We start from the raw sequence: 21,794 nt of genomic DNA on the forward strand, positions 1-21,794 counted from the left end.
TTCTATTAAATGACTACAGGAAAAGGCATAATTGTATTGTGCAGAGATCAATGATCCCAAGGCAGAGACAAAGTGTTTTCCGATGGTAATTAGCATAGCTAAAAAGAAAGGGAAAAAAAACATGACAAATTCCACTTGGTTCTGCTTGTGGTGTTTCTTCACTGCTGGGATGCAGCACCTGAATTCCTTCTCAGTCAGTGTGCATAGGAGCAGGTTGTCTTCCCCCAGCACTGCCCAGTAATCCTCTACTCATCTGACTGGTCTCTCTCTCTCTCTCTCCTCTCTTTGCTTTCCTTTCTCCTCTCTCTCTGTAATTACACACCCTCTTCCCTCCTGATTTCATCGCTTCCCCCCTCTCTCTCCTCTCCTTTTCCCTCTCTCTCTCTCCCTCCGTCTCACCTCCTCCCACCCACCTCCTCCCTCCCTCCCTCTCTCTCTCTCTCTCTCTCTCTCTCTCTCTCTCTCTCTCTCTCTCTCTCTCTCTCTCTCTCTCTTTCTCTCTCTCTCTGCATCCCCCCCTCTCTCTCTCTCTCTCTCTCTCTCTCTCTCTCTCTCTCTCTCTCTCTCTCTCTCTCTCTCTCTCTCTCTCTCTCTCTGCAGAAGTCCTGCAAGGCCTCCCCCTCCTCCCAGGCTTCTGAGAAGAGTGGACAGGAGGTTAGCATGGTGCCACCTGGTGTTGTGTTCCGTAGCGTTCCATAGCGTTCCGCAGCGTTCCGGAGCCGTGTTGTTGTAGTCCTGCTGGGTTTTAAAGTAGCGCCAACACATTTTCTGCTTCACTCTCTCGATTTTCTTCCCCCAAACCAGTCCCTTGACTACATCTTTGGTTGACGGAAACCCTCCTGTCTCTAAACCACCACCGTGTGCATGTGGAGAGGATGCAGTGTGTGTGTGTGTGTGTGTGTCTGTACAGCGGGCGTCCTGTCCCTCATTTGGCAGGGAGACGAGCTGAATAAAGAGGTTAGCTAGAGCATAAAAAAACTCTTTGCTGCCTATTTAAACACCTTGAACAAATGACACGCATGTATGTGTGCTTGTGGATCTAATCCCTTTGTCCCCTGCATGTTTGAGGAACATTTGGATGAATGTGCTTGAACAGGACGGGTATAGCTCAGTAGTTAGAGCATTTGACTGCAGATTAAGAGGTTGCAGGTCCAAATCCACCTCTATATGTCACCTTTCGATACAATTGTCTGCTATATGACCGCATTACCATTCTTTTATTATCACTAATGTAGTTATTATAACAATAACAGCAGTCAGTGTTGTGTTGAGTGTGTGTTGGTTTTGGGAGGGCTTGGGGATCTGTGAGACGTGTCAAACCTCTTTTTGCTTTTGTCGTTTTCTAAGAAGGAACGAGAGAAGAAGAAGAGAGAGAAGGAGAGGCCGAACTCTTCTGACAAGGTAAGACAGGACAGAGAGGGAGGGACTGCTTTATTGGGTTTACATAAGCAGGTATATCATACTGGATCTGGGAATTTGTTATCATTCATTCAGTGATACCGTGAATGGATGTGTTAAGTGTGTGTGTGTGATTATGTATGAGTGTGTGTGTGATTATGTATGAGTGTGTGTGTGTGTGTGTGATTATGTATGAGTGTGTGTTAATATATGGGCTCTGTCACAGTGGCTCAGGGTCACGGTGAGTAATGTGTGTGTGTGTGTGTGTTTGGCACTGTCTCTGTAATTCTAAATCTGTGGATGTGGTTGGTGGTGAATAATGCAGCGTGTGTGTGTGTGTGTGAGTGGGAACCTCACCACTGGGCTTACTTGTTTTAACACACACACAAACAATCTTTATGCGTTGTGTTGGTGACCTGGAGTGTGTGTGTGTGTGTGTGTCAGACCTGAGCTGACGTGATCAGAACGTTAAACTGAGAGAAACATGAAAGGAATCAGAAAGCAGGAGAGCTTGGCCTGTCTGCTGACCTGCAGTCAAAGATCAGGATGGTACTGAGCGTGTGTGTGTGTGGGGGGGGGGGGGGGGGCAGGGGGGGGGGGGGGCATTTGAGCTTGTGTGTGTGTGGGCAGGGGGGGGTATTTGTGCGTGTGTGTGTGCATTTGTTCGTGTTTGAGACTTCCATTTGATATCAGTCACCGTTTCTGTTAGAATTTCAGTGAACTAGTTTATCTGTGTCCATTTCCTGTACATGTATGTGTTGACATGCCTGTCCTTGGGTGTTTGCTCTGTGGACTGATCTCTGTCCTGTGTTTACGCGTGCGTGAGTGTGTTTGCTAATGCACTGAAAGCTGCTTAATCCCAGATTGGATAGAGAGGAAGCATGTTCTACACCTCCGCCCCCACCCCCCCTCACACACACACACTCGATCACTCACGCACCCCCCACCCCACAGCAGTAATTATCAAAGACCACTCAAGTGTTTCACAAGGCTCTTCTCCCGCACACACACACACACCTCCTCTTACAGTACACCACACATGGAGAGAAAAATACAGTTTGTAGTTTGTGACCACACACACACAAACACACGCACACTAAACATCTGTACAGAGGCACTCTGAGTCTTGGAATCTGATTATAGTGCTCTGGAGTGGGAGGGAGGGGGAGGGAGGGGGGAGGAGAAAGACACCTTTCAGAAGGATTGCTCATGTTGATGTAGAGCCATCTGAAGGAGGAGAGGATGGAGGTATGAGGGGAGGAGAGGATGGAGGGGAGGACAGGATGGAGGGAAGAGGGGAGGAGCCTAGCTGCTTCCCCTGCTCAGACGACCATGCGACTCAGACACCCAGCTGGCCTGGTATGGCGGGAGGTGGAAGATTTAGTCGATAGTGTGAGACAGTGAGATGTGGGCCAGGTGAAATCCCTGACTAAGCTGTTCTCTTAACTTCTCTCCATGTCTGGAGGTGGTTGGGTTGGCAGCTGTAACAGCTGCTGTACCTGCATCATACTGGCTGAAGACACTTCATACTAGCCTGGGCTTGGGTATCAGAGAGTTTGTTTCAGCTGAAGGGATTTAAATGTTAGAAGAATGTTGCTGTTGGAAATGTTAGATGCTAAATCATAGGGATTTATCAACCCGTATGAAGACTTGTCTTCTAACTCCCATATAGTTTACTCCCTCCCTCCCTCCCTCCCTCCCTCCCTCCCTCCTCTCTCTCTCTCTCTCTCTCTCTCTCTCTCTCTCTCTCTCTCTCTCTCTCTCTCTCACTCCCATCCATCCTCTGGTCCTTTCTTTCTTCTTTCAAATTCTACCTCCATCAATCTTTCCTTCTTCATTTTCCTTGCTTTTCTCCTGTGCCCCCCTGCCTGCCCCCCTGCCTGCCTGCCTTCCTTGTATTCCCCCAGACACCTTGGTGCTTCTCCCATTTTAATAGAAGCATATGTTTTTCCTTTTTTTTCTGCCCATGAATAAATTATCAAAGGGAACAAGCGCGACTCCCTGCATGGAAAGTGGCAGTGTTTGAGAGACAAAATGTGTGAGTGTGTGTGTGTGTGTGTGTGTCTGTCGATGTGCGTGTGGAGGGAACTGATGGGGGTGACATGGGTGGAAGTGGCACTGCACATCTGGTATTGACTTTGAGAGTTGGAGTAGATAGGACACACACACACCGAACTAGTTAGTTGGGAGGATGATGTGAAGGCTAGCCAGACAGCCCTTATCCCTCTCTTACAGACACACACACTCACTCACTCATCACACAAACAAACATATACACTCACAAACACACACACACAAACACTTTCTTCCTCCCCCCACTCCTAGTCTCTTACACTCACTCACTGGAGGGTCTAGTATCCATGGGTCGATAGTGTAGCCATGGGGAGGCTAATCAATGGTCTAGATTTACACAGCTGGAGAAAGACAAGCCTGTTTCCTATCCACAAATACACACACACCTCCCCCATGGTGCAGAATGTGAAAGACAGAGCTTACAGCTTGTCAAGACTTCCATGAAAATCCACACGTGTGTGTGTTCACAACAGATGTGTTCATGGATCCATGTGTTTCAGACGTAAAAAACCCCTTTCTTACCCAATCCCCAAACGCTCCTCGGGCTTTGAAATAGAAACAACAAAAAAACACCCACAAACAACTGTGTAAAACAACGTTCACACGCGAGCGTTGACGATCATCAGGGAAAGGAAACAGGGTAGAATATCCAGACCCCAAAAATCTGTGTCTGCCGCTGGAGAGAGGCTGTGTCAAGACTCTCACTTGACTATTAACTGGCTTCCTCCAGCGCAGGTCAATTAACATCAAGACCCTGTTCAGAGTCTGAATGCTAATGCTAGTATCCACATAGCACCATCAGACTAATGGCCGTACTCATCCTGATTCACAGTGTGTTCTGTCACAGTCAGCTAAGAAGCATTTTATAGCCTTGCCTGTGTGGAAAGTAATTAAACGTTTTTCACTATCTGGCAGGCAGATATGCTAAAAAGGTTCCTCCTTATAGTATTCTCTATATAAAGATAGGCGCTATAAAAATTATTATTATTATTATCCGCCCTTTGTGGAGGCTGCAAAGTTGACAAGGAAGATAGCATCACCAAAAACACATCAATGTACACAAATATACACGTCCTCCCACGCACACAAACATGGACATAACATGTTCACGCCGCATACTGCAAACAACACAAATTCAGCAGGCGTACGTACACACGCAGTCCTTTAATTGTAACTTGTTTAACTGCATGCTCTTATGGTTCTTCCCTTTGGCATTTATTTGGTTTTTCACAATGTATGCTTCATGTTTTGGCTGCTTGCAATGTTTGGGGCTACCTCGTTGTTATGACCAGTGACCTATGCTCTTTTGTAAAGCTCTCTCTTGGAAGTCGCTTTGGATAAAAGTGTCTGCTAAATGCCTAAATGTAAATGTAAGTGTTAGTATTTGTGTTGTCGGAACATGAAGTGTGACTGTTTGTGTTGCGTTGAAACAGGAAGTGTGACTGTTTGTGTTGTCGGAACAGGAAGTGTGAGTGTTTGTGTTGTCGGAACAAGAAGTGCGAGTGTTTGTGTTGTGGGAACAGGAAATGTGAGTGTTTGTGTTGCGTTGAAACAGGAAGTGTGACTGTTTGTGTTGTCGGAACAGGAAGTGTGAGTGTTTGTGTTGTCGGAACAAGAAGTGTGAGTGTTTGTGTTGTCGAAACAGGAAGTGTTTGTGTTGTCGGAACAGGAAGTGTGAGTGTTTATGTTGTCGGAACAGGAAGTGTGAGTGTTTGTGTTGTCGGAACAGGAAGTGCGAGTGTTTGTGTTGTTGGAACAGGAAGTGCGAGTGTTTGTGTTGTCGGAACAAGAAGTGTGAGTGTTTGTGTTGTCGGAACAGGAAGTGTGAGTGTTTGTGTTGCGTTGAAACAGGAAGTGTGACTGTTTGTGTTGTCGGAACAGGAAGTGTGAGTGTTTGTGTTGTCGGAACAAGAAGTGTGAGTGTTTGTGTTGTCGGAACAGGAAGTGTGAGTGTTTGTGCTGCGTCGAAACAGGAAGTGTTTGTGTTGTCGGAACAGGAAGTGTGAGTGTTTATGTAGTCGGAACAGGAAGTGTGAGTGTTTGTGTTGTCGGAACAGGAAGTGCGAGTGTTTGTGTTGTTGGAACAGGAAGTGCGAGTGTTTGTGTTGTCGGAACAAGAAGTGTGAGTGTTTGTGTTGTCGGACCAGGAAGTGCGAGTGTTTGTGTTGTCGGAACAGGAAGTGCGAGTGTTTGTGTTGTGGGAACAGGAAATGTGAGTGTTTGTGTTGCGTCGAAACAGGAAGTGTGAGTGTTTGTGTTGTCGGAACAGGAAGTGTGAGTGTTTGTGTTGTCGGAACAGGAAGTGTGTGTGTTTGTGTTGTCGGAACAGGAAGTGCGAGTGTTTGTGTTGTCGGAACAGGAAGTGCGAGTGTTTGTGTTGTCGGAACAGGAAGTGCGTGTGTTTGTGTTGTCGAAACAGGAAGTGCGAGTGTTTGTGTTGTCGGAACAGGAAGTATGAGTGTTTGTGTTGCGTCGGAACAGGAAGTGTGAGTGTTTCTGTTGTCGGAACAGGAAGTGGCAGTGTTTATGCTGTTGTTCCGGGAGTACAACGGCACTTAGGAATGCTTGGCTTGACCTGATGTTAGTTTCCTCCAGGTTCAAAATGACTCTTATTGAGAGACTTGTTGGTTAGTTGTAACGGATTTAAACTTTTGTACTCGCTGTGAAATATTTTACTGTTGATTGTTTTTCTACAGGTACACTCTTGCACTTTTTCGGATTCATGTTGTTTAATTGTACTTGCACTTCTTGAGTTTCATGTTGTTTAATCAGGAGTGTATTCAAGCTACCACCGAAGCTCCCCTCTTTGCAGTTTAGTTGGGTTTGAGGGGGGAAAGACATAAATCCAATTACTTTATGCAAAGTGATTCAAAGTGCTGGTGTTCTGTAACAAGAACAAAACAGAACTGTGTTCACTATCGCTAAACAATGACTGACAGGCCAATCATGGACGGCTTTTATGGCGTAATAGCCAATGAGAAAAAAGAGAGGGAGAGTATCAGAGAAAGATCAGTCGTAGCAAACCTCGCCAACAAACCAAACTACACACACACACACACACACACACGTAGAAGTGCAGCTCCCCAAAGCATTTGTTCTGTAAGCACTAGATGCATTGATCTCAGTTGTGGGATGTTGTTGATGTGGAAATGTGCAGACTTCAGTTAGCTCTCCAGGAGCCCTCACTGATGTGTTAGAACACACACACACACACACACAAACAGATACACATTGTTTCTTAATAACAGTTTGCGTCTGCTGTGTGCATCTGCTGTGTGTGTGTGTGTTTGGGCTGGACTTTTTTGATTTGATCAGATTCTTTTTTCCCTCCTCCTCCCTGAGCTGTGCTGTCACGCCCTGGCACCCAAACAGCCCCTGACCTTTCCAAACGATCTGGAGTCACACTCCAGGAGGTGTGAAAATCACCTCTGACACTGTGTGGGCGTGCGACTGAGCGGGTCACATGTGTGTGTGTGTCTGTGTGCGTTTGCGCAAGCACTGGTGTGTGTTTGCTAGAGCACGGGCCTGCTCAACCCTGTGTGTGCGTCCGTGTATTTGTGTATGGTGTGAGTGCGTACGGTTGTGTGTGTGTATGCGTGTGTTTCTGTGCGCAGCTAAATGATGTTTCTCAACTGTCAGATGAATTTAGCTCTGTGGAAGAAACATTACTATATGGCAGCTTTGGATCTGCACTCTGTGACAAAACTTCTTAGAGAAAAGTGTGTCTCTCCGTGTGTCTGTTTTGTATGTGTGTGGTATCCCAGTTTTACTGTGGTGAATGGTGCAACACTGCTGCAGCCTGAAAAACTTTAACACCCTCTGACAGACAATATTCTCCCTCTCTCCTTTTCTCTGTCTCTCCCCACCACCCACCCATCTCTCTCTCACTCACTCACACACACACACACACACACACACACACACACACACACACACACACACACACACACACACACACACATTATCCTTTACGCACCATGGCAGGGCTGTGGGTGTGCTCCCAGCCAGCAGCACATGCTCACAGAAGCTGCTTGGCCAGACTGTCTCTTCCAGACATCAAGCTGGCCTTTTACAGAAGCCATCAAATAGACTTTCAACTTGCTCTTTTGTTAAACAAAAGGAAAAAAGTGCTCTGCTTTCACTCTCACCTTCATGTTCTCTCTCTTCCTACTCCTGTTCTCCCTGTCTTCTCCTCCCTCTCCTCATCCTCTGCTTGTGTGTGTGTGTGTATCACAGTCTGAGCCAGTGGCAGCTTTATTATTCTCTTTCATAGTGTTAATAGGCAGCTGTCCACCTCAGCAGAGAAGTCCGTGCTTCACAGCGAGCTGTTTGTTTTTCTCCCTCCCTCCCTCCCTCCCTCCCTCCCTCCCTCCCTCCCTCCCTCCCTCCCTCCCTCACTCCCTCCCTCCCTCCCTCCCTCCCTCCCTCTCTCTCCTCCGTAAATACGAGAGAGACCTCTACTCTCTTCCACTCTGCTCCCCCGACACAGAACGTAGCACTCACAGGAGCCGTCACAAAACCAATGACAAGCCCCGACAGCCAATGACAGGCTCGAGCTAGCATCCTAGCAGCCAATCAATGAAAAACTACCGTCCCTGTCAGCCTATCATAAATCACCACAACGGGCTACGATTGGACAGTCAATTATCAGACCTTAATCGGTGACTAGGAAGTTACCAACGGACTCCAATACTGTCCTGTAATTAGGTGTTTGTTAGTTTGAACCTGCCCCGACAAGTCGTGTTCCTACGGGTTGCGGGATCAGATGGCTGAGTGGTTAGGGAGTTGGACTATTAATCAGAAGGTTGTTGGTTTGATTCCGGGGCATGCCAAATGACGTTGTGTCCTTGGGCAAGGTGCTTCACCCTACTTGCCTCGGGGAGAATGTCCCTGTACTTACTGTAAGTCGCTCTGGATAAGAGCGTCTGCTAAATGACTAAATGTAAATGTTGCACTCGTGTCAGCTGGCTCCTCCCTCCCAGCGACCTGTAGTGGAGAGGTGGAGAGGTACAGTATGTTACTGCTGAGCATAGCTTCACTCCCAGTGTCAGACCACCACCTGCACCACTGTGTTCACCCTTTCATGTAGCCCTGCGCTGCCGTGGAGACTGAGTCGCTGTTTCCAAGTTTGTCGCCAGACCTCTGTCACGCTCAGCAAGGTGGCGGATTGCAGTTTAATTGAATCGAATGAACTTTATTGATCCCCGGGGAAATGAGGTTATCCGTGAAGCGCTGGGTGGTGTGTGACTCCCTGTCCTCTGCTTCCAGAAGAGAGAGGAGCTGCTGGACTCCAGAGGCAGTCCCAAGAGGAGCGGGGAGCCGGCCATCGACCTGCTGGGCCTGGGTAAGACATGACTAACAGATGACCTATCAGACAGTCAGTGGTGGTGACCAAAGGGATTGTTCCTGGGTAAGACATGACTAACAGATGACCTATCAGACAGTCAGTGGTGGTGACCAAAGGGATTGTTCCTGGGTAAGACATGACTAACAGATGACCTATCAGGCTGCCAGCTGTGGTGACCAAAGGGATTGTTCCTGGGTAAGACATGACTAACAGATGACCTATCAGACAGTCAGTGGTGGTGACCAAAGGGATTGTTCCTGGGTAAGACATGACTAACAGATGACCTATCAGGCTGCCAGCTGTGGTGACCAAAGGGATTGTTCCTGGGTAAGACATGACTAACAGATGACCTATCAGACAGTCAGTGGTGGTGACCAAAGGGATTGTTCCTGGGTAAGACATGACTAACAGATGACCTATCAGACAGTCAGTGGTGGTGACCAAAGGGATTGTTCCTGGGTAAGACATGACTAACAGATGACCTATCAGACAGTCAGTGGTGGTGACCAAAGGGATTGTTCCTGGGTAAGACATGACTAACAGATGACCTATCAGACAGTCAGTGGTGGTGACCAAAGGGATTGTTCCTGGGTAAGACATGACTAACAGATGACCTATCAGGCTGGCTGCCAGCTGTGGTGACCAAAGGGATTGTTCCTGGGTAAGACATGACTAACAGATGACCTATCAGACAGTCAGTGGTGGTGACCAAAGGGATTGTTCCTGGGTAAGACATGACTAACAGATGAACTATCAGACAGTCAGTGGTGGTGACCAAAGGGATTGTTCCTGGGTAAGACATGACTAACAGATGACCTATCAGACAGTCAGTGGTGGTGACCAAAGGGATTGTTCCTGGGTAAGACATGACTAACATATGACCTATCAGACAGTCAGTGGTGGTGACCAAAGGGATTGTTCCTGGGTAAGACATGACTAACAGATGACCTATCAGACAGTCAGTGGTGGTGACCAAAGGGATTGTTCCTGGGTAAGACATGACTAACAGATGACCTATCAGACAGTCAGTGGTGGTGACCAAAGGGATTGTTCCTGGGTAAGACATGACTAACAGATGACCTATCAGACAGTCAGTGGTGGTGACCAAAGGGATTGTTCCTGGGCAAGACATGACTAACAGATGACCTATCAGACAGTCAGTGGTGGTGACCAAAGGGATTGTTCCTGGGTAAGACATGACTAACAGATGACCTATCAGACAGTCAGTGGTGGTGACCAAAGGGATTGTTCCTGGGTAAGACATGACTAACAGATGACCTATCAGACAGTCAGTGGTGGTGACCAAAGGGATTGTTCCTGGGTAAGACATGACTAACAGATGACCTATCAGACAGTCAGTGGTGGTGACCAAAGGGATTGTTCCTGGGTAAGACATGACTAACAGATGACCTATCAGACAGTCAGTGGTGGTGACCAAAGGGATTGTTCCTGGGTAAGACATGACTAACAGATGACCTATCAGACAGTCAGTGGTGGTGACCAAAGGGATTGGGCCTCAGGAATGGTTGGGTGATGACAGAACTGGGAGGGGTTGTCTCTATATGGTCTCTATACTAGGATCTTTACTGATCTGGTGTCTGTACTGGTCTGGTCTCTCTCTCTTTCTCACTCTCTCCCATGCTGAATTGAAAGGGGATTTGGGAATGTCAGGTGTAAGAGGGGATGCGTGTGTGTGTGTTAAACTGGATAGATGGAGGGGGGTGCTGGGGTCTGAGAGGATCCAGTCTGAAGGGATTCTCAGATTGAACCATACCTGTCACTGATGAGTGTTTCCACGGTGACCCAAAGGCCACGAATCCCAGTGGGGCCATACCATAATAGAAGGACAGATGACCCAGCTGGCTGTGTGATCACTCTCCACTCCCTCCAGACTGGTGCCAGGAATATCTCTCTTTCTCTGTCTCTCTATCTTCCTCTCTATCTCTCTGTGTCTTTCTGGCTCTCTATCTTCCTCTCCCACTCTTTCTCTATCATACTCACTCTCTCTCTATCTCTCTGTCTTCATACCTATCTCATTTGACCTTTCTCCATTAGGCTTTGTGGTGGAATTTTTGTGAATAAAGTCTGAGGTCAGAAGAATGTGTCTTTATTTATTCTTGCAGTTCTAAAACAGGATCATAAATGATGTCTGGAGTATAGGGCTCTCTGACATGACATGATCTGAACACTATTTTAAACAGTAGTTCCAGACAGTTACACAATCAGTTCAATATTTCATGTCTATCAAAAGAGGAACTCCACAATGTGCAAGGAAGCAAAAAGGAAACAGGCTGCAGAACTTAATACAGATGTTCAACTAGAGACAGAGCTTAAGACAAGAAAGAGGAAGTTGTGTTGAAGAATCCCTGCTGTGTGGGCTAAACAACCAGGGTCAAACAGTCACATTTGTTGGATGTTTGTTAGCAAGTGGAAAGCAATACTGTCTAAGGCCAAAAGGTTATTCTGGCTCAACAGAAGTTAAAACCTAAACAATAACTGTTCTAAGCCAAAGAATATTATAGACAGCTAAAAAAAAAAGTATTTTTCTATTACATTTATTAATTTATTATTTTATTTATTACAGCCTCCTTCATCCCTCATTCTGCTCACAAGTCTCTATCTCATCTACCTTGTCGAACTCTGGAAACGATTTTCCATGTTCTGTTCGCCTTCAAGTACCTCAATTCTGTTCACACTTACGGGACTAAATTATGGATGTGATATCACAGTGCTAATACAGAGAAATACCACTGTCTGACTGTCTGTCTGTGTCCGCCTGCCTGCCTGCCTGCCTGCCTGCCTGCCTGCCTGCCTGCCTGCCTGCCTGCCTGCCTGCCTGCCTGCCTGCCTGCCTGCCTGCCTGCCTGCCTGCCTGCCTGCCTGCCTGCCTGCCTGTCTCTGTCTGTCTGCCTGCCTGTCTGACCATGTGCCTGTTTGTGTACCACTCCCCATCCCCCTCCATACCTGTCTTTAGTTCACTGTACACCCACAGGATGGTGAAATATCATGTGAATGTACAATCTCACACACAATCTATCTCTCTCTCTCTCTCTCTCTCTCTCTCTCTCTCTCTCTCTCTCTCTCTCTCTCTCTCTCCATTCCTCCTGAATTAATCAGTGCTGTATGGACATAGCAGCCCTCTGCACCACATGTGGGGAAATGTATTTTGTCACACAAAATTGCTAATTGCTGAAACCCAAAAATAACAAACAACAAACGCTTGGAAATGTTGCCCACGCCTACTGAAGGAGAAGGGCTGTTTGACTATAAATAACCTTGGTGCACATTTTCCTCACACACGCTTACACACACACACACACACCCACACACACACACAGCTTTGTTACACCTAGCAGCCATGGACAGTAGATGAGATTTCACACCTAATCAATACTGCCCAGCGGTCAATGCTTAATTCTGTCTCTGTCTATCGCTCTCTCTGCCTCTCTCCCTCTCTCTATCAATTTCTGTCTCCCTCTGGCTCTCTCTCAATTAATTTATTTTGCTTTCTCTGTCACTCTATCAATTTATTTTCATCTCTCCCTCTCTTACTCTATATATCTCTTTCTCTCTGTCTCTATCTCTCTCCCTGTCTGACTCTGTCTCTCTCCCTTTCCATCCCTTCTCACCCCTGCTCTCTCTCTCTCTCTCTCTCTCTCTCTCTCTCAGATGCACCTGTAGGTGGAGCTGCAGCCAGTGGGAGTGGCTCCAGTAGTGGACCAATCAGCGACGACCTGGACATTTTTGGACCAATGGTGTCCAACCCTCTACCCTCCTCTCATCATCCCCAGGTGTGTGCCCCGTGGTATCGCACAATAAAATATCTATCTCCATGCAAATGCGAGTTAAATCGCCCTTTATCAGTTATTTAACCGGAGGAGAAAACAGTTTGGGAATTTAATTTTAGCCGGAACTACCAAGTGGTTTTTAGCACCTAGAATGTTTGAATGCTCGACATTAGCGAGCTTGTCCCTGGGCTGTGTCTTCTTCTGTGGTTATCTACTGGAGCGACGAGAACAGATGCTGCTGTCCTGCATGGCTCCCGCACCCTCCCTGTTTCCAATGCCCTTTTCCCACAGACCATAGAGCATGCACACTTAAAAGCAGACGTGCACGCACACACACACACACACACACACACTTCTCCTGTGTCATCGCCTTATCACTCAACACAGACAGCAGCAGCAGAAGAACTCGATAGAGAGTTGTGTCTTATAAACACCCGGTAATCCCACACAAGCATGTACAAACACAGCCCCGCGATACATGGTCCCATACACACACGTTAGCACACGCACACAAACACACAAGCATGGCCACACATGATGTTGAGCTGGTGTTCATCCGTACTACTGCTGTCTGATGATGTTCTTGGAGAGAGGAATAAAGGAAGGGAGAGAGACAGACAGAGCAGGAAGGAGAGAGACAGACAGAGAGCAGGAGGGATAGAGACAGACAGAGAGCAGGAGGGATAGAGACAGACAGAGAGCAGGAGGGAGAGAGAGACACTGTGAGATGGAGGGAAAGGGAGAAGGACAGAGATGTAGAGAAGTGTGAGAGAGCGAGGGGCAGAGAGAGAGAGATGAGAGAGAGCGAGGGGCAGAGAGAGAGAGAGAGTGTTGTTGTGTTCCTGTGTCTGGAGGACAGTGTAACGGAGGTCTACGATGAATGTTCCGGAGAAAGTGTTCTCTCCTCTGAAACCATGGCTGACACCCTGGCTTTGTAAGGCCTGTCATGAGAGAATCGCACGCGTGAGGGAGAGAGAGAGACAGAGACAGAGCTTAAAGAAAATGAAAGGAGAGAGAGATGGATGGAGTAGGGGGTGGAGACTGACAGAGCAGGCTGATTCTGTTTTGGCTTGTCGTTTTTTTCCTGTCTGATTGGTGGCAGGTGACACAGAGGAGGAGGCACTCACAAAAACTGTTCAATTACACAGAGGAGAGAAGATGCCGAAATGCCACAGCAATCCCCTCCAGCCTCGACCCTGCCCTTTACCTCTCTCACACACACACACACACACACTCAACCACTCACCCATCACCACACACACTCACACTCTCAAACACACACCACCCACCCACCCTCCTGTTCCTGGTGCCTCAGCTCAAAGCCCACCGCAGCCCCCCCCCCCCAGCTGGACCAGGTCAGGTGGAGCACTGGAGGTCCTAGCATGAAGAGCAATTACTGTTGCCCCGACCACAGACACACACACACACACAAACAGAGACATACACACATGCACCTAGCGTGAAGCGCAATTACTTTTCCCCCAACCAACCAACCCCACCCCACGACCACACACAGACATGTACACACACACACCCACACAGCCCTCACTCCACGAGCAACACAGGACCTTGAACCCGGCCGAGGAACAGGAAGCACGTAACCCTGCCTGCTCGTCAGCACAGTTCTGGAGCTACGCCGTATCCGTGTGTCCGGAGCAGGTCTCTGGACGGCAGACAGCAGGAACACCTAGCTAGCCGCGCTGTCTGGCTGCTAACACACAGTGTGTCCATGGAGCAGCAGAATGTAGGTGAAGCTCACAGCCTCAGCCTGGCCACGCCGTAGCGCTCTGCCGTAGCGCTCTGCCGTAGCGCTCTGCCGTAGCGCTCTGCCGTAGCGCTCTGCCGTAGCGCTCTGCCGTAGCGCTCTGCCTTAGAGCTCTGCCGTAGCCCTCTGCCGTAGCGCTCTGCCGTAGCGCTCTGCCGTAGCGCTCTGCCGTAGCGCCTTAGCGCTCTGCCGTAGCGCTCTGCCGTAGCGCTCTGCCGTAGAGCTCTGCCGTAGCGCTCTGCCGTAGCGCTCTGCCGTAGCGCTCTGCCGTAGCGCTCTGCTGGTGCAGAGCTAAGCTGGCCTCACTGGATCAACCTGGTCCAAGCTGCAGTCCTGCATGTGGTTCTGCTCTCTCTCAGAGAGAGACTCACAGACACACACACAGACACACACAGACACACACAGACACACACACACACCCATCCTCACAGCCACATGGTGTGTCACTAACATCTAAAACATGTAAATATAAACGGAAAGACAAGATTAATAGTGAAATGCAGTCTGTACATATATACACATGGTGTCTAGCGCTTGTTTTATGCTTCCGGTATAGCTGACTGAGAAACACACACACCCACACACACACACTCACGCCACAGACACACACACATACACACATATTTCACCACTGCGCTGCTTTCCCCTGTTATTAAACAGGATTGGTGTGTGCTTTCCTATCTCAGAATATGTCAATTATAAAAATGCGATTAGAGCTCTGAATGAGCTAGGATTTGTGTTATCCGCAGCTTTCCAACCTTGAGGGGGTTTTACTCTCGGAATATTCTGGAAACTCGAAGAGGGGAGGGAGGAGGGGGGAGTGTCTGTCGTTGCCTTTGAATCTGTCCTCTCTTTCCATCCCCTTGCCTCCCCACATACACACACACACACACATAATGACACACACAGACACACACGCTCAAACACACACACACACATAATGACACACACAGACACACACGCTCAAACACACACACACACATATATCCGTCCTGCTGTCTGCAGGACACTGCTCAGTATGATTATCTTCTACAGATGGTGTGTTAGAGGGGGTGCGCGCAAGCAGGGGTGTGTACACACTTGCATATGTGCGTACCTGTTTGTGTGTTTACGTGTGTGTGTGTGTGTGCACGTGTGTTTAATGTGAGTGTGGCTAGCTTTATGTACCTTTTCTATCGATTGTCTATCTATTTGTAAAGGTGAGTTATTGAGCGGCGCTGGAGACCCACTGTGAGCTGGCTGTGGGCTGTGTAGCTGAGGAAGGAGTCTGGCACGCTGGAAACAGCCTGCTGGACTGAAACGCCACTTTCAATTCACGCCTTGGTGGGGAACCACCACCAGGGGACACGCCAGAACACTGCGTGCTAGGAGAGCAGCCAGCTCTGTGTGTGTGTGTGTGTGTGTGTGTGTGTGTGTGTGTGTGTGTGTGAGTGAGAGAGAGAGAGAGAGAGAGAGAGAGAGAGAGAGAGAGGGGGGGGGGGAGAGAGACAGAGGGGGAGAGGGAGAGGCAGAGAGAAAGAGAGAGGGGGGGGGAGAGAGAGAGAGAGAAAGAGAGAGGGGGAGAGGGAGAGAGAGGTGATTTGCAGGCAGATATGTCTGCTCCCTAACCCTCTCTCTGTGTCACACACATTTCTCCCTCTCCCCCTGCTGGATTCACACACACACATTTCTCCCTCTCCCCCTTGCGTATTCACACACACACCCTCCCTCTCTCTCTCCACCGTCCATTAATGGTCCAGAGAGGTAACGCAAGACGCCTCTTCCTCATTGGGCTTCAGCTAATGTCTGTCTATTAATAGAACCCTGATCCATGTTTAAAGACTGTGTCAGCCTGGCCACTGAAAACAGGTCTGCTGCAAACACCTAGTAGAAGAGCCCCAATTAGAGTTTGTGGTGTGTTTCTACTGTGTGTGTGTGTGTGTGTTTCTAGTGTGTGTGTGTGTTTCTAGTGTGTGTGTGTGTGTGTTTCTGATTGTGTGTGTGTTGGGATGCAGTTCCTCAGTTCCTCTGCTCTTCCTTCTCCCCTCCTCTACAATAACCAACCCCCACCTCCAAACACATAGCAGGTGTTGCTTTTTGTCAGCTCCATCCTTTAGGCATAATGGGTGTGTGGACGCTTTTGTGCCTGAAATGGGGTTTCGTATGAGTGACTGTGTGTGTGTGTGTGTGTGTTTACTCTGCCCTGTCCTGCTCATGGCTGGTTATATTCATCTTTCTCTGTCTCCACACCAGGCTAATTAATATCACCTGTCTCACTTAAGGTGACAACACCTCCATCCTCTCCTGCACTCCCTCCCTCTCTCTCTTTCTCCCTCCCTTTCACCCTCTCTCTTTCCCTCCCTCCCTCACACCTCTCCTTTTCTTCCTTCAGACTTCTGTTTTATTGAACTATTTCCAGTATGCTGACAAACTGCAAGCTTTTATGAAAATCGAACGTGTTGAATGTTTCGTACAAACTCCAAAAGGTCCAGACTGTCTAAACGACACGGCCAGATAAGGCCTAGTTAAGACTCATTGTGAATGTAAATGCCCAGACTCACACACTGTATATACACGTAGCAAACACACACACATTCACACTGACAATGAAGGATCATATTTACACAAACCTTCAGACGGATCAATACTACCTGTGTATTCCAGTAAACACACTAACACACACACACACTAACACCCACACTAACACACACACTAACACCCACACACTAACACTCAGGCATCTGTCTCTGTGTATCCTGTTCTCCAGACTGGCTCCATCAGCCCAGCCTCAGCCCCCGCCCCAGCCTCAGGACCCCCATCAGGGGGCCCCGTGGGTCCCCCGGCCTCGCAGGGAGAGGTGGACCTCTTCGGCCAGAGCCCGGCCCCCACGCCCCCCACCTCCTCCAGTAAGACTGAGGAGGGGGTGGCCAAGAAGACCCTGTCCAAGGACTCCATCCTCTCTCTCTACAGCAGCAGTACTGTAGGCACACACCAGCCTGGTCAAGGTAACACACACAGTACTTATACTGCATCAATGTATAATATACATTCATACATTCACCAGTATGCAGGCACACACCCACTGCATAGAAACTGGAATATATTCATCCAGCCTGCTTTCTTCAGAAAGCACAAAGACTCTCTCACACATACAAGCACTCTCTCACATACAGACTTACACTACCCACACACACACACACACTCCACACACACACTCCACACACACACACACCCTTCTCTTGGAGCCTTCCAGCTCTGGTCCACTAAGAGCAGGCATGAGAGGGTCCTGCTCTGATTTTGCATATGTTGACCTTTAGAATTTTCATTCATCTACTCTTTTCCTTCTTTGTTATTTGTGAGTGTGTGTGTGGTGTGATTGTTATTTACCAACTGTTCAGACTGAAGTGTGTGTGTTTGCTTGCTGGCGGGCACATGCAGAGAACAGTCATTCTGTTTCCTGTGAGCAGAGCTTCAGGTTTAGCTTGACGTCCCTCCCTTCCTCTCCAGCTGCTGTGAACATGGGCCAGTTCAACGCCCAGGCCACGCCCCCCTACCAATCCTACCCCAGTGTGGGCGGAGCCATGCCCCCCGCCGCCATGATGGGAGCAGTCATGGCCCCGGGAGCAGGAGGAGCCATGATGGGGCAGAACTCAGGAATGATGGTCGGCATGGCGATGCCCAACGGTTACATGGGCGTGCAGCAAGGCATGATGGGACACCAGGGCGGAGCCATGCAGCAGGGGGCGGGGCCAGCCCAGTTCTCCATGCATCAGCAACAGCAGTGGGGTGTGAATCAGGTGTGTGTTGTCCCCTTCAGATACACAGCAGGGTGAGAAGGGGTCAGAAGCTCCAGTACTGGATGTACTAACTACTCTTCCAACATCACACAAACACAGGCATGCACACACAGAGACACACACACACACAGAGACACACACACACACAGAGACACACACACACAGAGACACACACACAGAGACACACTCTGCGTTGTCATCATCTTGATGGCGGCGGGAGGTTAATAAGAGATCGTAAATCATACCACACACACACTCTCACACACACACTCTCACACACACACGCACATACAGGCATGTATACACAGCCTCTGCCTCGGTTTAATGCAGTGGTGCAGTTTTGTGTGACAGAGTTTATGTGTGGTGTGTGTGTAATAGGTTGAACGAGTGCAGCAGGGATATAACAATGTTTGGTGTGTGTGTGTGGGGGGGGGAGGGGTGGTTGCTAAAGGATTGCTCAGAATAGAAGTTATTAGTACTTGAACACACACTCACACACTCACACACACTCACACTCACACACACACGCCTCAGATACTGCTGAGGCACTAAGGTATATGTATAATGAATGGAGTGGAGTGAAGATGGGGGGGGGGGAAGGATAGGGGTCTAGGAAGGCTGGAGCATTAGAGGGGAGGGGAGGAAGAGGGGAGGGTGATCGCCTGTAGGGAGGGAGCATTAAGCGATGGGGAGTGAGTTGTCCCCCTCGCTTAGAAACCATTTCCATGTCAGTGTTTTTAAAGCAGTGTGATTTACGGCGTTTAAAAAACTCTCCCCCTCTCCCTCCTTCTTTCCCCTGGTGTCTCTCTCCCTCTCTCTCCCTCTTTCCCCTGGTGTCTCTCGTCCCCCTCTCCCAGATGACCCCGCAGATGGCAGGAATGACCATGAGTGGCGTGGGGGCAGGACCAGGAGGTTTCAGCCAATCAGGAGTGCCCGTGACGGGGTGGGCCGGCCCCCCGTCAGGCCAGACCCTCAGCACCCAGCTGTGGAAGTGATGGGGGGAGGAGGGTGGAGGAGGGGAGGAAGGCCTCCCCTCCGCAGTACAACGCACAGGAGGCAAATCGTAGATTGCTCCACTAGCCCCGCCCCTCCCTTCTGTCATCCCTCTGAAGCCCCGCCCATTTGTTATCTCTTCAGTGATTGGTGGAGGGTTTGCAGGCAGCTCTTGTGTCTCTCTGACCTTGGTTTGGGTTCCACTGTTACTATTTTGATTCCTTTTAACTGTTGTTGTTGTTGCTGTAAAAGAAAAGAAAAAAAGACATATCGGAGAGAGAAAGCTGCTGGACTATTAATACGAGGCGTCGTACGATATATCGTTACCAAAATCCATAGTTGGGTAGTTGTTAAATGGCAGATGTGGGTATTTTGTTGGTGCTCCCACCCAGAGCCCCCCCCCCCCAGTCCTCCAGCCCTGACCATGTGAAGCGTCCATCCCCCCTCCCCCGCCCCCTCCCCCACCCCCTCCACCTCTCTTGAGGGTAGTCGTAGAAGATCAGTACTGTATCGATATTCCCCCACCTCAGCGAGCCATAAGAACAGAGAGTTTGGCCATAGCTGGTTCTGTCCAGAGGTGTCATCTGTCCTGTACTATATCTGTCCCGTCTCTTCATCCAGGGCTCTACTCTCAGCCCTCTACAGCTCTAGGCTGGAAGAGTCAAAGAGGTCAAAAAGACATTCCTCCCTGGGTCTGTTTCCATCCAGCATGTCTGGACTGTCATGTGTGTTCTGCAGCACTGACACGGCAGCATTGACACGGCAGCACTGACAGGGCAGCACTGACAGGACAGCACTGACAGGGCAGCACTGACAGGGCAGCACTGACACGGCAGCACTGACACGGTGCCTGGGCTGGTTCTCCCGGACCCTCATAAGGCCTCTCCGTGGGTCCAATAGGGTTAGAGTTAGGACATGAAGGCAGATCTTCAACTGACCAATAGGGTTAGAGTTAGGACATGAAGGCAGATCTTCAACTGACCAATAGGGTTAGAGTTAGGACATGAAGGCAGATCTTCAACTGACCAATAGGGTTAGAGTTAGGACATGAAGGCAGATCTTCAACTGACCAATAGGGTTAGAGTTAGGACATGAAGGCAGATCTTCAACTGACCAATAGGGTTAGAGTTAGGACATGAACGCAGATCTTCAACTGACCAATAGGGTTAGAGTTAGGACATGAAGGCAGATCTTCAACTGACCAATAGGGTTAGAGTTAGGACATGAACGCAGATCTTCAACTGACCAATAGGGTTAGAGTTAGGACATGAACGCAGATCTTCAACTGACCAACAGGGTTAGAGTTAGGACATGAACGCAGATCTTCAACTGACCAATATATGGGAGGCCATGTGGCGCCTTCATGTAGGCCAAACTCTCTGGGTGACGATGATGATGATGATGATGATGATTTACTTTATTGATCCCCAATGGGGAAACTGGTTTGCCACCATAGTCTGTACAACATACAAAACAGGAATACAGTAACAACATAAAACAAGCATAGTCACTTGTTAGTCAGGGGAGTGTGGTCCACTACCACAGTAAAAATAGAAGGTTAAAACAGGGAATACATAACAATATAACAATACTATGATGTGCAAATGAGCAATGTGCAGTAATACAATCAAATCAAATCAAATCAAATCAGCAGTCATGATTAAAAAGCCTAGCTGCTGCAGGAACAAAAGACCTCCTGAATCTCTCTGTAGAGCACTTTGGTAACAGGAGACGTTTGCTCCTTCCACTTCTAACAAAAGTGCAGTGCAGGGGGTGGTCGTCATGTGACAGGACAGTCCTAAGCTTCCTCCTGGTTCTCTGCTCCGTGATGACCTCCAGAGAATCATGACCCCTGACCCCTCTCCCTCTCTGTGGGTGACCTCTGACCTCTTTTTCCCCCTCCTTGCTGTCATCCGCCATCTTACAGTGGTGTTGGTTGTGTGCAGTTCAAAGAAGCACAGTTAGTCTGAGACAAATAAACCTGGATGACCAATCAGCTTCTAGCTTAGAAAGGGCGGGTCCTGGAGAAGATAAGGGGATTGGACGGTGAGGTCATTGTCAGGATTCCACAAGAAGTCTTGTCGACGCTGGGAGCCAATCGGAGCTCTCAGTGGATGGACCTGAAGAAAGACATCCTGGGTCGATGGGTTCAGGTTTTACTTCCCGGTTTTGAGGATGACCTCATGATGTCCGATCCTTTTACATCTCATTTTATAGGGGAGAGAAGGGAATATAGAGATTTTAAATAGAATATTGAGTTTGGAATCAGGAGAAAGCAATCAAACACAGATAAGCAGCATAGTCCTGTGGCAGAGGTTCTAGCCACATGGTCCCTCTGCCATGCAATAACGACCCACACACAAACACACAGTCCTCCAGGTTTATTTCTAACGTGTTTACATTTTCTGGTGCCTAGTACAAAGAAAAACAATGTCATTTCCGTGCATTAAACAGTGAAAAGCCATGAACGTATGCGTGGTCGTTATTGTTTCATGACTCGTCTAATGCAGTCTGTTTTCAGTCTGTCTTCTGTCTGTCTTCTGTCAGGTTTGGCAGGGTTTGATCTTCTCTGACGTTTACAAGAGGGTCATTTGGAATACAATTTGTTTTTCTCTGGAGTTAATCCCTGTATTCCAGTGTGCAACAGTCCTGTT

General features: G+C 48.6%; 2 protein-coding genes across 3 annotated transcripts; one reads left to right on the forward strand and one right to left on the reverse strand.

Moving 5' to 3' along the window:
- Positions 1 to 604: 604 nt before the first annotated feature.
- Positions 605 to 21,604, forward strand: LOC124473868 (stromal membrane-associated protein 1-like). Of its 2 annotated transcripts, none has more exons than XM_047029569.1 (6): positions 605 to 1,401; positions 8,740 to 8,815; positions 12,488 to 12,609; positions 17,118 to 17,355; positions 17,858 to 18,147; positions 19,005 to 21,604. In XM_047029569.1, the coding sequence occupies exons 3-6, from the start codon at positions 12,571 to 12,573 to the stop codon at positions 19,140 to 19,142; spliced, it is 705 nt and encodes a 234-aa protein (XP_046885525.1). In that variant the 5' UTR covers positions 605 to 1,401; positions 8,740 to 8,815; positions 12,488 to 12,570; the 3' UTR covers positions 19,143 to 21,604. The 2 variants fall into 2 exon arrangements, with proteins under 2 accessions (XP_046885525.1, XP_046885527.1); XM_047029571.1 differs by having other exon boundaries at positions 8,743 to 8,815.
- Positions 8,432 to 10,756, reverse strand: LOC124473783. The gene is made up of 4 exons (XM_047029459.1): positions 9,767 to 10,756; positions 9,301 to 9,432; positions 8,803 to 9,102; positions 8,432 to 8,457 (listed from the first exon to the last, which is right to left on the reverse strand). Exons 1-4 carry the CDS (start codon positions 10,278 to 10,280, stop codon positions 8,432 to 8,434), a joined length of 972 nt encoding a protein of 323 aa, XP_046885415.1. The 5' UTR covers positions 10,281 to 10,756.
- Positions 21,605 to 21,794: the final 190 nt, after the last annotated feature.

This window comes from Hypomesus transpacificus, chromosome 11, assembly GCF_021917145.1.
Source record: "Hypomesus transpacificus isolate Combined female chromosome 11, fHypTra1, whole genome shotgun sequence".
NCBI classification, from domain to species: domain Eukaryota; kingdom Metazoa; phylum Chordata; class Actinopteri; order Osmeriformes; family Osmeridae; genus Hypomesus; species Hypomesus transpacificus.

What these genes read in the sequence shown, in the direction of transcription:
- LOC124473868 (XM_047029569.1), top strand. Translation starts at nt 12,571, where the DNA reads ATGGTGTCCAACCCTCTACCCTCCTCTCATCATCCCCAG. An exon ending in CACACACCAGCCTGGTCAAG is followed by an intron (nt 17,356 to 17,857) that starts GTAACACACACA and finishes CTTCCTCTCCAG; the next exon opens with CTGCTGTGAACATGGGCCAG. An exon ending in AGCAGTGGGGTGTGAATCAG is followed by an intron (nt 18,148 to 19,004) that starts GTGTGTGTTGTC and finishes CCCCTCTCCCAG; the next exon opens with ATGACCCCGCAGATGGCAGG.
- LOC124473783 (XM_047029459.1), bottom strand. Translation starts at nt 10,280, where the DNA reads ATGTCTTACCCAGGAACAATCCCTTTGGTCACCACCACTGACTGTCTG. An exon ending in CACCACTGACTGTCTGATAG is followed by an intron (nt 9,433 to 9,766) that starts GTCATCTGTTAG and finishes CCAGCCTGATAG; the next exon opens with GTCATCTGTTAGTCATGTCT. An exon ending in GTCTTACCCAGGCCCAGCAG is followed by an intron (nt 8,458 to 8,802) that starts GTCGATGGCCGG and finishes TCTCCACTACAG; the next exon opens with GTCGCTGGGAGGGAGGAGCC.